General features: G+C 41.0%; 1 protein-coding gene across 1 annotated transcript in view; it reads left to right on the forward strand.

Moving 5' to 3' along the window:
* The first annotated feature begins 14,533 nt into the window (after positions 1 to 14,533).
* LOC128703328 (transmembrane protein 205) overlaps positions 14,534 to 21,119 on the forward strand; it is a 44,820-nt gene continuing 38,234 nt past the window's right edge. Inside the window, exons 1-3 of the mRNA XM_053797954.2 lie at positions 14,534 to 15,059; positions 20,023 to 20,207; positions 20,497 to 20,660. Coding sequence (XP_053653929.1) covers positions 14,710 to 15,059; positions 20,023 to 20,207; positions 20,497 to 20,660 — 699 coding nt within the window. The 5' untranslated portion in view covers positions 14,534 to 14,709. The remainder of the gene's footprint in view (positions 15,060 to 20,022; positions 20,208 to 20,496; positions 20,661 to 21,119) is intronic.

A 21,119-nucleotide genomic window follows, 5' to 3' on the forward strand; every position in this document is an offset into this window, starting at 1 on the left:
ATTGTTCTACCATACTGTATTACTACTACAACTTATATTACTACTACTACTACTACTACCGCTAGTATTACTCCTCACTCTAAGCCTATATATACCCTCTGTGTCCATGTATTGTTTGTAACAGCTTGACAAAGCTCCTGGAGAGCGTAACGTTGCCACAATAAAATGTCACATTAATTGTACTTGTGTCCTTTTACTTTACATATTGTCGGTACCAACATATATACAAATCGTTCGTTCTGCTTGCGTGCTGGTGTTCAGAAATATATGCTTGGAGGTCTCTGGGCATCTCTTTCACGTATATTTAGCCCCATGGCCTGATGGCTAAAGCTCTCGCTTCACACGGCGAGCATCCGGGTTCGAGTTCCGGCTAGGGAATCGAAACACCCCCAGTGAAGTCACCTTCATTGGATGTGTTTCTTTACACCGGTTGTCTATGTTCCCCATCAGTAAAAAGGGTACCTGGGTGCTAGTTGATTGGTGTGGGTCGCATCCTGGGACAAAACTGACCTAATATGCCCGATATGCTCTGCATAACACAAGAACGTAAAAAAGAAGGAACACTGCAGCAGGCCTACTGACCCATGAGAGGCAGGTCCAATTCTCCTACCGGCTTAACCCAACGCCTTAACCTAGCCAGATCAGGTCACATTCACTTGAGGGAGCACAGCATCTGACCTAGTAGCACAAGCTAGTCAGTTCCAACTCACACCCACTCATGTATTTATTTAACCTATTTTTAAAACTACACAACGTCTTAGCTTCTATGACGGTATTCTGGAGTTTGTTCCACTCATCCACAATTCTCTTACCAAACCAATGCTTTCCTATATCCTTCCTGAATCTGAATTTTTCCAACTTAAAGCCATTGATATTATTATTATGTTATATTATCGTAGCAAGAAATTGTGTGTACCTTTTCAGTGGATTGAACCTGTTGGTGTCCCTTGCTGGTAATGTCTGACTGTGGTAGATGCGGTGGTTGGTACATGGAATTCGGTGTTGGAGAGAATTTTTGGAGACGTGTTTGGTAATGGATTTGGTTTGGTAATGGATTTGGAAGGGAGGACTATGAATCTTCTTTCGGTGGTATCACCCATGGATAACTACATGAGTGAGAGGGGTTGGATTTGAGTTGGACTTGCACATAAGTAAATAGAATTTATTTTATTTATTTTATTATCACACTGGCCGATTCCCACCAAGGCAAGGTGGCCCGAAAAAGAAAAACTTTCACCATCATTCACTCCATCACTGTCTTGCCAGAAGGGTGCTTTACACTACAGTTTTTAAACTGCAACATTAACACCCCTCCTTCAGAGTGCAGGCACTGTACTTCCCATCTCCAGGACTCAAGTCCGGCCTGCCGGTTTCCCTGAATCCCTTCATAAATGTTACTTTGCTCACACTCCAACAGCACGTCAAGTATTAAAAACCATTTGTCTCCATTCACTCCTATCAAACACGCTCACGCATGCCTGCTGGAAGTCCAAGCCCCTCGCACACAAAACCTCCTTTACCCCCTCCCTCCAACCCTTCCTAGGCCGACCCCTACCCCGCCTTCCTTCCACTACAGACTGATACACTCTTGAAGTCATTCTGTTTCGCTCCATTCTCTCTACATGTCCGAACCACCTCAACAACCCTTCCTCAGCCCTCTGGACAACAGTTTTAGTAATCCCGCACCTCCTCCTAACTTCCAAACTACGAATTCTCTGCATTATATTCACACCACACATTGCCCTCAGACACGACATCTCCACTGCCTCCAGCCTTCTCCTCGCTGCAACATTCATCACCCACGCTTCACACCCATATAAGAGCGTTGGTAAAACTATACTCTCATACATTCCCCTCTTTGCCTCCAAGGACAAAGTTCTTTGTCTCCACAGACTCCTAAGTGCACCACTCACTCTTTTTCCCTCATCAATTCTATGATTCACCTCATCTTTCATAGACCCATCCGCTGACACGTCCACTCCCAAATATCTGAATACGTTCACCTCCTCCATACTCTCTCCCTCCAATCTGATATTCAATCTTTCATCACCTAATCTTTTTGTTATCCTCATAACCTTACTCTTTCCTGTATTCACCTTTAATTTTCTTCTTTTGCACACCCTACCAAATTCATCCACCAATCTCTGCAACTTCTCTTCAGAATCTCCCAAGAGCACAGTGTCATCAGCAAAGAGCAGCTGTGACAACTCCCACTTTGTGTGTGATTCTTTATCTTTTAACTCCACGCCTCTTGCCAAGACCCTCGCATTTACTTCTCTTACAACCCCATCTATAAATATATTAAACAACCACGGTGACATCACACATCCTTGTCTAAGGCCTACTTTTACTGGGAAATAATTTCCCTCTTTCCTACATACTCTAACTTGAGCCTCACTATCCTCGTAAAAACTCTTCACTGCTTTCAGTAACCTACCTCCTACACCATACACTTGCAACATCTGCCACATTGCCCCCCTATCCACCCTGTCATACGCCTTTTCCAAATCCATAAATGCCACAGAGACCTCTTTAGCCTTATCTAAATACTGTTCACTTATATGTTTCACTGTAAACACCTTGTCCACACACCCCCTACCTTTCCTAAAGCCTCCTTGTTCATCTGCTATCCTATTCTCCGTCTTACTCTTAATTCTTTCAATTATAACTCTACCATACACTTTACCAGGTACACTCAACAGACTTATCCCCCTATAATTTTTGCACTCTCTTTTGTCCCCTTTGCCTTTATACAAAGGAACTATGCATGCTCTCTGCCAATCCCTAGGTACCTTACCCTCTTCCATACATTTATTAAATAATTGCACCAACCACTCCAAAACTATATCCCCACCTGCTTTTAACATTTCTATCTTTATCCCATCAATCCCGGCTGCCTTACCCCCTTTCATTTTACCTACTGCCTCACGAACTTCCCCCACACTCACAACTGGCTCTTCCTCACTCCTACAAGATGTTATTCCTCCTTGCCCTATACACGAAATCACAGCTTCCCTATCTTCATCAACATTTAACAATTCCTCAAAATATTCCCTCCATCTTCCCAATACCTCTAACTCTCCATTTAATAACTCTCCTCTCCTATTTTTAACTGACAAATCCATTTGTTCTCTAGGCTTTCTTAACTTGTTGATCTCATTCCAAAACTTTTTCTTATTTTCAACAAAATTTGTTGATAACATCTCACCCACTCTCTCATTTGCTCTCTTTTTACATTGCTTCACCACTCTCTTAACTTCTCTCTTTTTCTCCATATACTCTTCCCTCCTTGCATCACTTCTACTTTGTAAAAACTTCTCATATGCTAACTTTTTCTCCCTTACTACTCTCTTTACATCATCATTCCACCAATCGCTCCTCTTCCCTCCTGCACCCACTTTCCTGTAACCACAAACTTCTGCTGAACACTCTAACACTACATTTTTAAACCTACCCCATACCTCTTCGACCCCATTGCCTATGCTCTCATTAGCCCATCTATCCTCCAATAGCTGTTTATATCTTACCCTAACTGCCTCCTCTTTTAGTTTATAAACCTTCACCTCTCTCTTCCCTGATGCTTCTATTCTCCTTGTATCCCATCTACCTTTTACTCTCAGTGTAGCTACAACTAGAAAGTGATCTGATATATCTGTGGCCCCTCTATAAACATGTACATCCTGAAGTCTACTCAACAGTCTTTTATCTACCAATACATAATCCAACAAACTACTGTCATTTCGCCCTACATCATATCGTGTATACTTATTTATCCTCTTTTTCTTAAAATATGTATTACCTATAACTAAACCCCTTTCTATACAAAGTTCAATCAAAGGGCTCCCATTATCATTTACACCTGGCACCCCAAACTTACCTACCACACCCTCTCTAAAAGTTTCTCCTACTTTAGCATTCAAGTCCCCTACCACAATTACTCTCTCACTTGGTTCAAAGGCTCCTATACATTCACTTAACATCTCCCAAAATCTCTCTCTCTCCTCTGCATTCCTCTCTTCTCCAGGTGCATACACGCTTATTATGACCCACTTCTCGCATCCAACCTTTACTTTAATCCACATAATTCTTGAATTTACACATTCATATTCTCTTTTCTCCTTCCATAACTGATCATTTAACATTACTGCTACCCCTTCCTTTGCTCTAACTCTCTCAGATACTCCAGATTTAATCCCATTTATTTCCCCCCACTGAAACTCTCCTACCCCCTTCAGCTTTGTTTCGCTTAGGGCCAGGACATCCAACTTCTTTTCATTCATAACATCAGCAATCATCTGTTTCTTGTCATCCGCACTACATCCACGCACATTTAAGCAACCCAGTTTTATAAAGTTTTTCTTCTTCTCTTTTTTAGTAATTGTATACAGGAGAAGGGGTTACTAGCCCATTGCTCCCGGCATTTTAGTCGCCTCATACGACACGCATGGCTTACGGAGGAAAGATTCTTTTCCACTTCCCCATGGGTGGCATTGAAAATTGGGTTGGGCAAATATTTTGTTAGTGGGGCGGATTGTGAATGACCTGCCTAGTATGGGCCAACAGGCCTGCTGCAGTGTTCCTCCTTTCTTGTGTTCTAATGAAGATGTTATGTACACGGCATCATCTGCAATCTCTGTTAAAAGGACACAAATGCAAATAATGTGACATTTTACAGTGGCAACATTTCGCTCTCCAGGAGCTTTATCAAGTCGTTACAAACAATACACGGACACGGAGTGTATATATAGGCTCAGAATGAGATGTAATACTAGTGGTAGTATTAAACCTATATATACCCTCTCTGTCCATGTATTGTTTGTAACGACTTGATAAAGCTCCTGAAGAGCGAAATGTTGCCACAATAAAATGTCACATTAGTTGCATTTGTGTCCTTTTACTTAACATATTGTCGGTAATTCTACCATTATTAATGCAATCTGCAATCTCTAATGAATGACAAGGATAGTGAAGCTTGGAAAGTACTTCGATGAGAGAGAGAGTATCTTTCTTCAAGACATTCACTACTAGAAAAACGTATGAAGCATGGGAAGAGGCTTACGATTACGTTGTTTAGTTTTGGTATCGTGGTTTAAGTAGAAACAGAGATCGTGTTGGTTGGTCGGACTGTGGTAGACTTCTAAATGAAACTCTTTGTCTGCTTTGTAGAGAAGAATATCAGGGAAAGGAGGAATGTCATCGACTTCTTCAAGTGTAAATTGGATTGAAGGCTCGACTTACCTTTTATATACCTTTGAAGAGTTTTGAGAGTTTCTATACCCTCTGAGCCCGGCCATGGGCCAGGCTCGTCTGGTGCTTGCCGGGTCAACCAGGCTGTTGCTACTGGAGGCCAGCTGCCCAACATATCCTTCACACATATGCAACTCTTCGGTATCTTTATTGAGGAAACGTTTCGCCACACAGTGGCTTCATCAGTCCATACAAAGGAGAAACATGAAGAACATTAGGGGAATGAGGTAATCAGTCCCTCAACCTTGAGTTGATGTGGTCAGTCCATCAGTTTTGAATAGAATACAGCATATGTGCTTGTGGTGGAGTGTGGGAACATTGAATCGTCAAGGAGTTATGATGAGAATGTCATCAACACAACGGAGCCAAGTAACCTAGAAGGAAGTATTAGAGGTAAACCACTCAACGTCGAGATGTTCAATATATATAGGTTCCCCAGTACAGCACTAAGTGGAGAACTCATGGGCAGTCCCAAGGTCTGATGAAAAATAAAATTTATAAAAGAGAAAAATGTAAAACCAATACACAGTTCAACGAGGTTTTCAGAACCTTAAGCCGGAACCGGAAGGTCGATTATTATTATTATTATAATCAAGGGGGAAGCGCTAAACCCGGAGGATTATACAGCGCCTGGGGGGGATGTGGAAGGCATTCAGGCTTAATTCGGGGAACTGGAGCACAGATCCAATTCCCTAAATCAAGAGCCCCTCACCAACATCAAGGAACCGGAAGGTCGAGTGAGTCGTCAATTTTTCGTTGCAGATCAATGTTCTGTGTTGTGGATACCTTGGTAAATAAGGATGTCACGTCTAGGCTGGAGAGTTTCTTGTTCTGGACGATAATGTTCGGATGAGGTCGAGACTGAAAGAATGTTTAAGATGTGCTCGACTGAACGTGTCCAGGAGGCCTGGTCACAGACCGGGCCGCGGGGGCGTTGACCCCCGGAACTCTCTCCAGGTAAACTCCAGGTAATAATACCTGGTAGTTGGTGGGGGGGGGGAGAGTGAAGCACTGTCTATTCTAAAGAAGTGTCTTAATAGAATTCCTAATTCGTGTGTTTTTTGCAGGTGGTACATTCTGGCGGGTCTAGGGTTGTTGGGGATGACATGAGTTAGTTGCTACCCTTGTTGTGAGTTTAGAATACAGCGAGTTATGCGTAGGAAAGTTTCAGTTAGGTTATCCACTAGGCTTGTTATGAGAGGTTTGTAATGTCTAGGTCGTTTAGTAGATCTGTTTGTGACTGTTTGAGCGAAATGTTGTCATTAATGGATCACATAAAACACCATTTTGTCCACGTGGGAATGAAGCAGAAAGTCAGTAAATTATTCATTAATTAGACATAATCATATGACCATTGCATTAAACATGCAAATAAACCCACGTTCCCTCATTTACCCTCAGGACGTTTGTTATACACAGTCACGAAAAAACAATCTGAGAGGGTGGGTGGGGAAAACTCTCGAGAAACAACCTCCACCTCAGAAGGCTAGCAGAACACTGAGTCGTGATGTCTGGCTGCATTGCTTTATACCTTCCTAGATCACATCCTCGTCTTCTTTCCTCCAACAAACTTGTTTTACCGTTAATTTATTATTACTCCATGAATTGCTTGCAGTAAACTTTATATTTATTTTATGATTGCAAACAAATTTACTGATATTATTATTATTATTATTATTAATACTACTAATAATAATATTATTATTATTTTATTATTAAATATTATTACTACAATTGTTATTAAATTATAATTATTTTTATTATTATTATTTTATATTTATTTATTATTATTATCACACTGGCCGATTCCCACCAAGGCAGGGTGGCCCGAAAAAAGAAAAACTTTCATCATCATTCACTCCATCACTGTCTTGCCAGAAGGGTGCTTTACACTACAGTTTTTAAACTGCAACATTAACACCCCTCCTTCAGAGTGCAGGCACTGTACTTCCCATCTCCAGGACTCAAGTCCGGCCTGCCGGTTTCCCTGAATCCCTTCATAAATGTTACTTTGCTCACACTCCAACAGCACGTCAAGTGTTAAAAACCATTTGTCTCTGTTCACTCCTATCAAATACGCTCATGCAGGCTTGCTGGAAGTCCAAGCCCCTCGCACACAAAACATCCTTTACCCACTCCCTCCAACCCTTCCTAGGCCTATCCCTACCCCGCCTTCCCTCCACTACAGATTTATACACTCTCGAAATCATTCTGTTTTGTTCCATTCTCTCCACATGTCCGAACCACCTCAACAACCCCTCCTCAGCCCTCTGGATAATAGTTTTGGTAATCCCACATCTTCTCCTAATTTTTGAACTACGAATTCTCTGCATTATATTCACACCACACATTGCCCTCAGACATGACATCTCCACTGCCTCCAGCCTTCTCCTCGTTGCAACAATCATCACCCATGCTTCACACCCATACAAGAGTGTTGGTACAACTATACTCTCATACATTCCCCTCTTTGCTTCCACGGACAAAGTTCTTTGTCTCCACAGACTCCTAAGTGCACCACTCACCCTTTTCCCCTCATCAATTCTGTGAGCCACCTCATCCTTCATAGACCCATCTGCTGACACGTCCACTCCTAAATATCTGAATACATTCACCTCCTCAATACTCTCTCCCTCCAATCTGATATCCAGTCTTTCGTCACCTAATCGTTTTGTTATCCTCATAACCTTACTCTTTCCTATATTCACTTTTAATTTTCATCTTTGACATACCCTATCAAATTCATCCACCAACCTCTGCAACTTCTCTTCAGATTCTCCCAAAAGCACCATGCCATCAGCAAAGAGCAACTGTGACAGCTCCCACTTTGTGTTTGATTCCTTATTATTAATATTATCATTATTTTTATTATTAAATTATTATTATTATCATTATAATTATATGTGGTTGCAGGGGGCGAGTCACAGCTCCTGGCCGTGTATGAGTGTGTACTCACCTAGATGTACTCACCTAGTTGTGGTTGCAGAGGTCGATTCACATCTGGCCCCGCCTCGTTTTAAAGCTATGTATGGTCCCTGCCTCCACTACATCACTTGCTAGGCTATTCCACTTCCTGACGACTCTGTAACTGAAGAAATGCTTCCTAACATCCCTGTGACTCGTCTGAGTTTTCAGTTTACAACTGTGACCCCTTGTTTCTGTGTCCCATCTTTGGAACATCCTCTCTCTGTCCACCTCATCTATTCAAAGCAGTATTTTGCATGTCGTAATCATGTCTCCCTTGACCCTCCTGTCCTCCAGTGTCGTCAGGCCGATTTCCCTCAACCTTTCTTCGTAGGACATTCCCCTGAGCTCCGGAACTATCCTTGTTGCAAACCTTTGTACTTTCTCTAATTTCTTGACGTGTGTGACCAGGCGTAGGTTCCAAACTGGTGCTACATACTCCTGTATGGGCCTGACGTACACAGTGTACAGTGTCTAGAACGATTCCTTACAAAGGTATCGGAACGCCATTTTCAGGTTTGCCAGGCGCCCATATGCTGCAGCAGTTATCTGGTTGATGTGGGCCTCCGGAGACGTGCTCGGTGTTATGGTCCCCCCTAGATCTTTCTCCTTGATTGAGGTTTGCAGTCTTTGGCCTCCTAGCCTATACTCTGTCTGCTGTCTCCTCTGCTCTTCCCCAATCTTCATGACTTTGCATTTGGCGGGGTTGAATTCGAGAAGCCAGTTGCTGGACCATGTGTCCATCCTGTCCAGGTCTCTTTGTAGTCCTGCCTGAGCCTCATCTGATTTAATTCTCCATATTATCTTCACATCATCTGCGAACAGGGGCACTTCAGAGTCTATCCCTTCCATCATGTCATTCACATATACCAAAAATAGCACTGGTCTCAGGATTGACCCCTGTGGGACCCTGCTCGTCACAGGCGCCCACTGTGATACCTCATCAGGTACCATGATTTGTTGTTGCCTCCCTGTCAGATATTCTCTGATCCATTGCAGTGCCCTTTCTGTTATACGCACCTGATCCTCTAGCTTCTGCACTAATCTCTTGTGAGGAACTGTGTCAAAGGCCTTCTTGTAGTTCAAGAAGATGCAATCAACGCACCCCTCTCTCTCGTGTCTTACTTCTGTTACTTTATCATAAAACTCCAGAAGGTTTGTGACACAGGATTTGTCTTCCATAAATCCGTGCTGGTTGGCGTTTATACTCTTGTTCCGTTCCAGGTGCTCCAACACTCTCCTCCTGATAATCTTCTCCATGGTTTGCATACTCTACACGTCAGTGACACTGGTCTATAGTTTAGTGCCTCTTTTCTGTCTCCTTTTTTAAAAATGGGAACTACATTTCCATACCTCACGTAGTTGCCCAGTTTCCAGGGATGTGTTGAAGATTGTGGTTAGGGGCACACACAGCATATCCACTCCCTCTCTAAGGACCCACGGGGAGATGTCCGGTCCCATTGACTTCGAGGTATCATTGTCCCTTAGAAGCTTTTTCACCTCCTCCTCAATTGTATGTATGTCATCCAACATTTGTTGGTATATTCCTTGCTGGTGTCTCCCTCTGTTCTGTCCTTCCAGAGGCCTTCCTGTCTCCACTTCAAATACTTCATTAAATCTCATGTTGAGCTCCTCACATACCTCTTGATCGTTTCTTGTAAGCTCCCCACTTTCTTTCCTCAGCCTGATCACCTGGTCTTTGACTGTTGTCTTCCTCCTAATGTGGCTATACAGCAGTTTCGGGTCAGACTTGACTTTCGATGCCATGTCGTTTTCGTACTGTCGTTGGGCCTCCTTCCTTACCTGTGCATACTCGTTTCTAGCTCTTCAACTAATCTCTTTATTTTCCTGGGTCCTTTGCCTCCTGCACCTTTTCCATTCTCTGGTGCACTTAGCTTTTGCCTCCCTATACCTTCGAGTAAACCAAGGACTCACTTTGGACTTCCCATTATTTCTATTGCCAATGAGAACAAACCTTTCCTCTGCCTCCTTGCATTTTGTTGTTACATATTCCATCATCTCGTTTACCGGCTTTCCTACCAGTTCTCTGTCCCACTGAACCTCCTGCAGGAAGTTCTCATACCTGTGTAGTCCCCCTTTTATAGTTTGGCTTTTCCCTTTCAATTCCTGTTACCCTCTCCACTTGTAACTCTTCTATATATTCAAAACTCAGAACCACGTGATCGCTAGCTCCCAGGGGCCTCGCGTAAGTGATGTCCTCAGTGTCTGAACTGCTCAAGGTGAACACAAGGTCCAGTCTTCTTGGTTCATCCTTCCTCTCTGGTAGTGTCCCTAACATGTTGATACATGAGGTTTTCCAGTACCACATCCATCATCTTGGCTCTCCATGTCTCGGGACCCCCATGAGGCTCCAGGTTTTCCCAATCGATCTCCTTGTGGTTGAATTCGTCCATTACCAGTAACTTTGCTCTGCTCGAGTGAGCTCTTCTTGCCACCTCAGCCAGTGTGTCCATCATCGCTCTGTTGTTTTCTTCGTACTCCTCTCTTGGCCTCCTGTGTGTGTGTGTGTGTGTGTGTGTGTGTGTGTGTGCGCGCACGCGTATTACGAAAGTAGTTTGTTTAGAACGACTGGAGCTGCCAGGGACACTTATGCAACGATGAGTGTGTGTGTGTGTGTGTGTGTGTGAGAGAGAGAGAGAGAGAGAGAGAGAGAGAGAGAGAGAGAGAGAGAGAGAGAGAGAGAGAGAGAGAGAGACAGAGAGAGAGAGACAGGCAGACAGGCAGACAGACAGACAGACAGACAGACAGACAGACAGACAGACAGACACAGACAGAAAGAGAGAAAGGAAGAGAGTACATGAGAAGTACACTGGAAGACAAATAGCAAATACTTCAGCGGGCACACATTTGCAATGGACTACCCATTTAAATCTAGATTAAGGACTATCGTGTATTACCTAGATGTCTGAGAAAGGAATAGAATAGAATAAGGCTCTTTCTCCACCCTACACCTCCTTCGGCCCCTATCGGAGGAGAAATAGAAGTGGAAGATATGAACTACAAAGTACATTTTTGTTTAGTTTTGTTCCTCCTTCAACTGCTGGTGTTATTTCCTTGTTATCTATAGATCTGTGTGCTCGAGTTGCTACTATTCCACCACTAAATACTGTGTGTGTTGGTTTCCATGAGTAACACCAGAGACTGGTGCTGTAGCTGCCACAACCACCACCACTTCACTTCTGTTATCATTATTGTTATTAAACTGACTGGATCATTGCTATCCGTTCGTCCTGATGTAGTTGTTGATCTATAATTACTAATCTGTTGATACAGTTTTGCCTCTGCATAGTATCCATTTGCATCCTTTTTATACATAATGTTTCTTCAACTGGTTTTCATTGTCTTCAAGATTACAGTTTCCGTCTGTAATTTGTTTCATTCTGCTGTAATTCTTTTAACAACATAAAAGCTTACCAATAAATTTGTGTTGTATCTCTTGCCTCGAGGTTTCATTCCACTGTTTCGAGTTATTGGTTCAATTTACATTTCAAATATGTCTTCGTGTTTAGATAGGATTTTGTTCAGGTTTTTAACCCCGGAGGGTCAGCCATCCAGGATAAGACAAGAAAATCACTGCGTCATCGAGGACTGTCTCATTTCTATTATGGTCCTTTAAATTGCTTGCTAGGTGAACAGGACGGGAATTGAACTACGGACACTCAGTATATGAGGCGAGAGAGTTGCCTACCAGGCATCATAAAGTGCATTATATAGGGCTAATATGGTTTCTAGGTTTTGTACTTAAAATTTCTAGGTATGACATTTAGCATTTTACAAGCTTTGCCTCTCGCAGCTGCACAGTGATACTGCTAAGGTCATTGCGTAGGATTTCTTTGGGGTCCTATCCTTCTTATATTTCGAATAATTTGTTTTTAAACATTTGGCTCACAAGTCTGAGACTTAATTTCAAAATTCATTACTTTGTACTTGTCGACATTGAAACTCAGTTCTCCAACCATAGCGCCAACTCATCATCACTAAATAGACAGACAGTCAGCTTAGGATCCCTGCATTATTTTACTCAATTTTGGGACATTCACTAAATTTGTTATCTTAGATGTTAGCAGTATATCAAGAACATTCATGAAAATTTATTAAAAAGAAGAACCAAGAACCGATTCCTGATGAACTCTGTTATAGAGATCTAGTCAGCTACGTCTGTATTTAATACAGCAGTTTTGAACCCAGGGTGACACAGTCTTGTGGGGCCAGGGGTGACCTGGCTGGCTAAGGTGACACAAGAGTTAGGTTACCTAAGGTAGCAAGTGTTTCCTGACGCTGATCTTGGTCGTATGATGACCTGCCACTGGAGCTTTTGGTATCTCCTGGAGGTTCAGGCACTAACAAAGAAATCACTTTCTTGGGATAACCTGATACACGATACACAACATCAAAACAAAAACGAAAATCATTTGAATGATGAACACTGTTTTATTATCTGAAATATTTATACATTTTATTTATATGTTATCAATCTTACTTTGTGCTAACTTGATAGATATTACTTACTTTTACAATGTTAATACAATGAAAATAATTAATAACAAATTAAACGTTTTATTCACAAGAGGGATTTTTTTTATCCCCACGGTGCTCTAGATGCCTGGTGCCTGGTGCCTGGTGCCTGGTGCCTGGTGCCTGGTGCCTGGTGCCTGTGTACAGCATGGTTGACCGGACTCACAAGGACATGCCACAGTTCGTGAAAGAGTTTTAACAAGGATGAACCACTTCATAAAAGACTGAAAAACACTAATTTAGTGCCACTCGCTGTTTCCTGTGCGCGAATCAGTAATTAATTCAGTCATTAAGTGTGTTTACTACGTTCCTTCTTGAATCTCTTGATTCACTAAAACTGTTAAGACTTTCCTCCAGTTTTCGGGGACAGAATTAAAAAAAATCTAGTGAATTAGTCATTAATAATCATTTGCTGTACAATCCATGATGCTTTCGGTTAATTATGATAATTATAATCCAAAAAATTGACCACTTTTTTCATATAGGAAACCCCTATTGTTGACCTAAAATCGATATTTAGCAGATGGGACCATAGTTGAGGGCACAAATCTGGTGTTCATTGGAAACTAGCATGGTAGCATTTGCCACTTTCCGTTTTTTTGGGCACCGTAATTTTTTCTAATTTGTAATATTTTTGCTAGTTGGGAAGCGATATGGTAAGTACACTCTTTTATAACTCTGTTAATATTCACCTTCTCAAAGTAACTCTATGTCACACCTGCTAATTCCTTCAATAATTAGACAGACAATACATGAACTAATGACAGATTTACCAGTCTGGACGTCGTGCTCGGCTGAAAGTGTTCAACAGAAAGTGGAACTGAGCACTGAAGTCACATCTCTGATGGTGTTTTATTTTTCCGTTCTCGTAGTATAGAACCCATCCTTTTATTTTTTTACCCATTATTATTTTTAACTTTTAACATTTCTCTTGCATTTTTTCATTAGCTGTATATAGCCAGTAGGGTCGTTGAAGTTACCAGTCAGTTCAAATTATATTTGTAAGCGTAACGACTTTAATGAAATAAAATCAGTTGGCCAAAAGTAATCTCTGGCCCACAGATGACTCCAACTTAATTATATTTAATATTTGCATGTCTCATAACAATAAAAAGGTTTTAAATGAGCTGAGGTAGGTAACAGCTTTTATAGCTGTAGAAACCTTAGTTTAAATAGAGAGAGAGTGTGTGTGAGAGAAAAGGGGAGAGAGATAGAGAGAGAGAGAGAGCGTCTACGTGCCAGGCAGAGGGTGGGTGTGGCAACTAGATGCTTCGTGTGCAATTTCCACAAGAATATTCCACTCATAGCTAAGTTTACCACCGCTGTCTTGATTGCATAGTGTATTCCAGCTTGTTGCAACCACGGTGTGCCTGTCACCACCCTCCATTTTTTCCTTGCAACGAGAATGTTGCATTAACTCACCTTGCAACTCTAGTTTATCAAGTGAACTTCTGTATCTTTGAAATTTGACGGCTTGCAATCTTAATCTCAGTAAGGAATCGGAAAATTATTACCAATTCTTGCCATTACTATCCAGGCTATAATTAGCTAATCATTCTTTAGTATATAATTTTTGATAAAAGTGCGAAAAGCACAGTAGTCTTAATATAACTGAGAATACTTCAGTGTAAATGTATTGTCAAACATTACTTCAAGCAGAAAAATGCAAATAAGTTTATCGAGCGTTCCCAAGAGCATTGTGCAGCTGGCAACTGAGCGGTGCGTAGTGGTAATGTATATAAGCGGGGCAGCGGCAAGCTTTCTTCATACCTCGAACTGAGCCACGCCGGTAAATAACAGACGACGTTCTTGCATTCAGACTTACATAGACCATCACTGCAATAGAAGAGGAGGGATACTAACTCGAAAAGGTTTAGCGGTATTTTAGCCTAAGAGCGTCCTGAGTATATATATATAATTTTAGTGTAATCTTGGGCATTAGATCCGAGAAATTCCAATACAATGTGTGTTTCCAACATACACAAAGTGGAGAGCATGACTTTAGCGGAGGTGGAAGTGAAGGGTATGAGGCCTATGGCGCCCCATGCCAAGTCCCTTGTCAGCCGCTCTCGATTCCATTCTATTTCCGAGTTCCGTCCCTCTGAAATGCACAAATCAAAAACCTTCGGAGGAGTCGCTGTGTTCCCGTATTCTACCGAAACGTTGACGAGGCAGGAGTTGGAGAGGCTTGTAGACTCGAGGAAGAGAGAGCCCACGAAAGTCACTAAGGCTCAGATTAAGGAGTACGGCAAGAAATACAAGAACTTTAATTCCGATGCTGATGAAAAGAGGGAAAACGCGCATTGGTACAGGTAAGTGTTTGTGTAATGATACCGTATTGTGTAATTGCAAATTTGTATTGGGTACAGTACATATCGGGTTGCTTCACAGCATTCTTGTGTTTCACAATGGTGATATTGTTTATATAATGATATAATGATGAATAACTGAAGTTATATTCATACGCCAAATGTTGAACTGAAGATGATATCGTGTTGCGACTTATATTAGAACACTGGCGTATTCTTGCGTCGGGTTGGGCTTATATAAGCACGCTTGAGGTTGCCGCTCTCGTTCTGATCAGTTACTTCCTGGCGCTTTACGCTAAATGAACAGAAAATGCAATGTGTTTCATGCGTTCTTTATTCGATTGATAGCGAAAACTTGTAAATGGGATGCATACGTGCAATTTTCTGTCCTTAAATACACAATTCTAAGAGGAGAAATAATAGAGATGGAATGGAGAGATGATTTGAGAGACAGGAACCAGGTACTAGAGGGCACACAGGAGGTACAGGGACGTAATGAGGTATTTATGCAGTCGTATGGTGCTAGTGGAACAGAACGAAGCTTCAAGAACAGTTACGTTAGGGCCCGAAAAGCCAGAACCCATTAAATGTCAGTCAAGGCAGATGCAGAGGTGGGGTCAGGAGCAGGGCTTCAGACCCTCGCTAATTCAACATTTAAGCTTCATGTTTAGTTATGCAACACTCACTATTTGTTATCTTCTAGTAACACAGTAACAACTACACTAACACTTAACAACTACACGAGTGTGACCATGATATTAAAATTCTTTAATTCCTAGAACCTTTGAACCTTTACCTTATGCTGATCGAAAAAAAAGAAACAATAGTGCTGTGCTTCATTTATTTTGTTTGTCAGTAGAATGCATTGTGTTGACACAATTTTGTGTACAGTGTAATGTATTGCTACTGTGTTGTTAGTACAGAGTAATGTGTTTTCGTTGTATTGTGTGTTGGGACAATATACAGTGGACCCCCGCATAGCGAACTTAATCCGTGCAAGAGGGCTGGTCGTTATGCGAAATGTTCGCTATGCGAATTAATTTTCCCCATAAGAAATAATGGAAATAAAATTAATCCGTGCAAGACACCCAAAAGTATGAAAAAAAATTTTTTTTACCACAAAAAAATGTTAATTTTAGTACACACAAACTGAAAAAGGCATGCACAATTACATGACACTTACTTTTATTGAAGATCTGGTGATGATTGATGGGATGGGAGGAGGGGAGAGAGAGTGTTAGTGTTTAGAAGGGGAATCCCCTTCCATTAGGACTTGAGGTAGCAAGTCCTTTTCCGGGGTTACTTCCCTTCTTCTTTTAATGCCACTAGGACCAGCTTCAGAGTCACTGGACCTCTGTCGCACAACAAATCTGTCCATAGAGCTCTGTACCTCCCGTTCCTTTACGATTTGTCTAAAATGGGCCATAACATTGTCATTGAAATAGTCACCAGCACGGCTTGCAACAGCTGTGTCAGGGTGATTTTCATCCATAAAGGTTTGCAGTTCAACCCACTGTGCACACATTTCCTTAATTTTTGAAGTAGGCACAATGGATTCCACAACTGGCATAGGCTTCTCAGGGTTAGCCCCAAACCCTTCAAAATCTTTCTTAATTTCCATACTAATTCTCACCCTTTTTACCACAGGGTTGGCACTAGAAGCTTTCTTGGGGCCCATGGTCACTTATTTTCCAGAAACAGCACCGAAAACACTGTAATAATACGAAATATTCCGAGTGTATGCTTGAATGTTACCGCGGAGGCTGGCTGGTAAACAATGGACGTGTCTCGGACGAAGGTCGCTGAACGGGTTTTTGTCCACTATGCGGGGCAAAATTTTGGCGAACAAAGCGTTCGCTATGCGGATTGTTCGCTATGCAAGGCGTTCGCTATGCGGGGGTCCACTGTATTATGCTACTACTGTGTTCTATATTAGTACAGGAGTAATTTGAATATGGAGGTGCTTCGAGATTCAAAAAATAATGTGAATAATAACGTGGGAGGAACCCGGCCAGAGGTACTATGAATGTTTAGGAGTACCAAGGTAACTCAAGAAGATACTGAATGTTGTGGAGTGTCAAAAGCAGTATCAGAAGCACGGTGAAGGTTGTTGAATGTCAGGAGTCTCTCCAAAGGGCTGTGAATGTCGAGGTGTGTGTGTGAAGAGCCAGCCAGGGCAGAGGGACTGTGAATGTTGGAGTGTGTGTGTCCTAACCAGACGTACCGTGAAGGTACATTTGTGTAACATGCTAAATCCGTATGCGATATTCATTTCAAGGAGCGATGAAGATTCGATCCTTCAACCACTAAGCCTCGTCCTTGGGAAGTTTAAATTATTTAAGATATCATTCATAAGTTTGGATAGCAGAGAAGGGAGTGTAGTTGACAAGCAAATGTTCCTGGCGACAAGGAGAGCCGGTGTGGGTGGCAACGAGGAAGCTCATCCCTTAGCTTTTCATTAACAGACATTGGGTACACAACTTCGAGAGTACCCTGAGCTGGATGATGATGATTATTTTTATTATCTCTCTCTCTCTTTCTCTCTCTCTCTCTCTTGATTGATTGATTGATTGATTGATTGGTTGATTGATTGATCGCTACTAGGTCCTCTCTCTCCCTGCTCCATGAGTTTTATCATACCTCGTCTTAAAGTTATGTATGGTTCCTGCCTCCACTACATCATTTGCTAGATTATTCCACTTCCTGACAACTCTATGACTGAAGAAATACTTCCTAACATTCCCTTTGACTCATCCGAGTCTTCAACTTCCAATTGTGACCCCTTGTTTGTGTCCCCTCTGGAACATGTGTGTGTGTGTGTGTGTGTGTGTGTGTGTGTGTGTGTGTGGCAGTAATGTTGGCTTACATAAGGAGAGACAGGGTACGCGTAAGCGATTATGTCATTCGTTTTGTATTGAGAAATCTTGTTGTCTTGGTTGAAAGGTCAGTGAAGCCAAACTTTTCACATCTTCGCTGCACATCGTTATTTCACTAATTAGTCTTGTTTACCTTACCTTTGCAGTGTTATTCATCTTCATTATTCACTCTTGTACATCTTCACAGCTTCATTCATTTTCACTTTTAAGCTTAACTCATCTTCACTACTAACTCCAGAACATCTTCATATCACAGAAGCATTCATCTTTATTGCTTATCCCTGCACATCTTCACTTATGAGCACTGCATATCTTTACTTAACTGAATTGTGAATATTCACTGAACTATTAGTCTTTGCTAGTCATCACTGCACATTGTCAATATTCACCCTGAAACTGCTCACCATCATTCACCATCTCATCCTTTAAACATATTCACAGAACCATTCTTCACTAGCATTCTGGATAATAAAGTTTCCATGTATATGCCTGAAATTTCAAGTTATCAGTTCGTTCAAATCATTAACATATAATAGATATCCTTTATTATTTTGAATGGAATATCGATATTTTTTATATGGTGGATGGTTAAGCGAGGGACGGCACCCAGCACAGCAAAAAAAAAAAGGGCCTTAGAGCCAAAAGGGTTGACCATATATAATAAATATCACTTAATTTGATATTTAACATTTCACTGGGTGAATTTAGGGTAAGCCACCAACAATCCTCGGTCATATAAGCACAATCTCCCACAGCTAGTTGGTCGTCACATGACTAAGACCCGCATCAGGAAGCACTTGTCCTGTTTCCTGGCGAATATGATACTGTTATCTTTACAACAAATTTAATTTAGGTTTGCGTTATAGAGACAAGTGAGTACTAAAAAACAGCTTCGATTTGCTATCCATTATGGCTCCCATTTACATTACGTATTAGCAATCAAGAAGACTTAAATCATTAAAACTAACTACGAGAGAGATTCCAAGGTTTATAAAGACCATCCTTCTAATGAGATCTACTTCTCAAGTTAGTCATTCCTTTTACTAGTTTGGTTGTTAGAAACTGGTTAATTTTTTTTTTAATTTTGAATATCATTATTATTCTGTACGTCTTGTTGTCTGGATGTCTAACTTCAAAATATAGATTTAAATTACTGTATATGTACCGTAGTTTATAAATTAAAATTAATTTCATGAATTATACATTTATTATTATTATTATTATTATTATTATTATTATTATTATTGTGAGAAGCAGTAGTAAGAGTAATAATAGTAGTATACGCAGCATCAGTTTTCCAGGCAATCTCATCTTTCCTTCTCTTTCTCTTCCTCCTTCTCATCCTCGTCCTTGTATTCCTCTTCCTCCTCTTCTTCTTCCACTTCTTCTAATTCTTCCTCTTCCTCCTCTTCTTCTTCCTCTTCTTCTAATTCTTCCTCTTCCTCCTCTTTTTCTTCTTCCTCTTCCTCCTCTTTTTCTTCCTCTTCCTCCTCCTCCTCTTGTTCTTCCTCTTCCTCTAATTCTTCCTCTTCCTCCTCCTCTTTTTTCTTCTTCCTCTTCCTCCTCCTCTTTTTCTTCTTCCTCTTCCTCCTCCTCCTCTTCTTCCTCTTCCTCCTCCTCTTCTTCCTCTTCCTCCTCCTCTTCTTCCTCTTCCTCTTCCTCTTCCTCCTCCTCTTCTTCCTCTTATTCTTATTCTTTTTCTTTCTTCCTCCTTTTCTTCTTCTTCTTCATCTTCTTCCTCCTCTCATTCTTCTTCTCTCTCCCCGGGCGGGAATTAAAACATCCTAGTGTATATTTACAATTAGTGAAATTTAATGACGGATATCATCAAAATAAACTTTCCTCTAAAAATCATACGTTGTCTCTCGTACTTTACTTTTATACGTTATTTGCGACACTCCACTAAAATATTTTTATTACTTCTTACGAACACCAAGAAACAAAATTAATTTATTTTTCGCCGGCACACGATTAATATGTTTCAAATTATATGGAAATGACAGGGAAAACAATTATTATATTCACAATATGTGGAAAAAAAATAGCTCAGGTGGAAACTAATTAGAAGGTGATGGCTTTGTTCACTTCAGAGAGGTGTTGGAACACACACAACCGGCACACCTCATCACCATAGTGTCAGTTGTGTACCTCGCCTTCAGACTCTTCCCGGACTCCCGCAGGAACGCCACCGAAGCCTCCACCCTCACTCGGCTATTCTATGTTGCCTCTGTTAGCACTGTCTTCGGCAGCCAAGTCTGGATGACCTTCGTGTCTGGTGAGTTGTGAGAGATTTTGGTTGTCGTGTATGGTTGCTACTTGTGTGGCTGGATGGATCATACCATGATAAAAAGAATGATAACTTTTAACATGAATTTCATAATCCACTTCAGTATTATAGATAATTATAATCAAAGGGAGGTACTAAATTCACACGGAGGTCATACAGTTATCAGTAGTTATTTCTATGTCTATAAAAAAGTTCAGTAAAGAGTACAGTTATACATAGACGTTCCCTCAATTACTTTTGAGTTCCTCGGTTATCCTGTCATCTCGTCTCCTCACAGGTTTGGCGCTTTTCTTCTCAGTGCAGCGACACGTGTTCGCACAGGTGCAGCAGGTACTCTTCCCGCTGTACTTCATGTGCAACGCTGTGCTGATGCTGGTGGCTGTGGTGACTTACACACAGCACCTCCCCACCCACCTCTGGGACACCCACCAGATGATGCAGGTAAGAAGCGTCCTCGACACACTCCTTAGTCTGTAAGTTTTGTGGGTCACTGACAGAACGAACATTTCTCTCCATTATGGATGTGTGATAGCACTCGACATCTTGTACACACGCAAGGAATGAAAATGAACTCCAAGGCACCAACTCCAATCCTTTGATCGACTGTTGAATTTAAATTAGTATTTGGTATGCTTCCCCTACCACTCTGAATGATCCATACGGTTTTGGTGGCTTCTGTGATAATATATATATATATATATATATATATATATATATATATATATATATATATATATATATATATATATATATATATATATATATACATATAAAAATATATATATATATATATACATATATATATATATATATATATATATATATATATATATATATATATATATATATATATATATATATATATATATATATATATATATATATATACACACATTTTTT

This window comes from Cherax quadricarinatus, chromosome 15 (assembly GCF_038502225.1).
Source record: "Cherax quadricarinatus isolate ZL_2023a chromosome 15, ASM3850222v1, whole genome shotgun sequence".
In the NCBI taxonomy this organism is placed as follows: Eukaryota; Metazoa; Arthropoda; class Malacostraca; order Decapoda; family Parastacidae; genus Cherax; species Cherax quadricarinatus.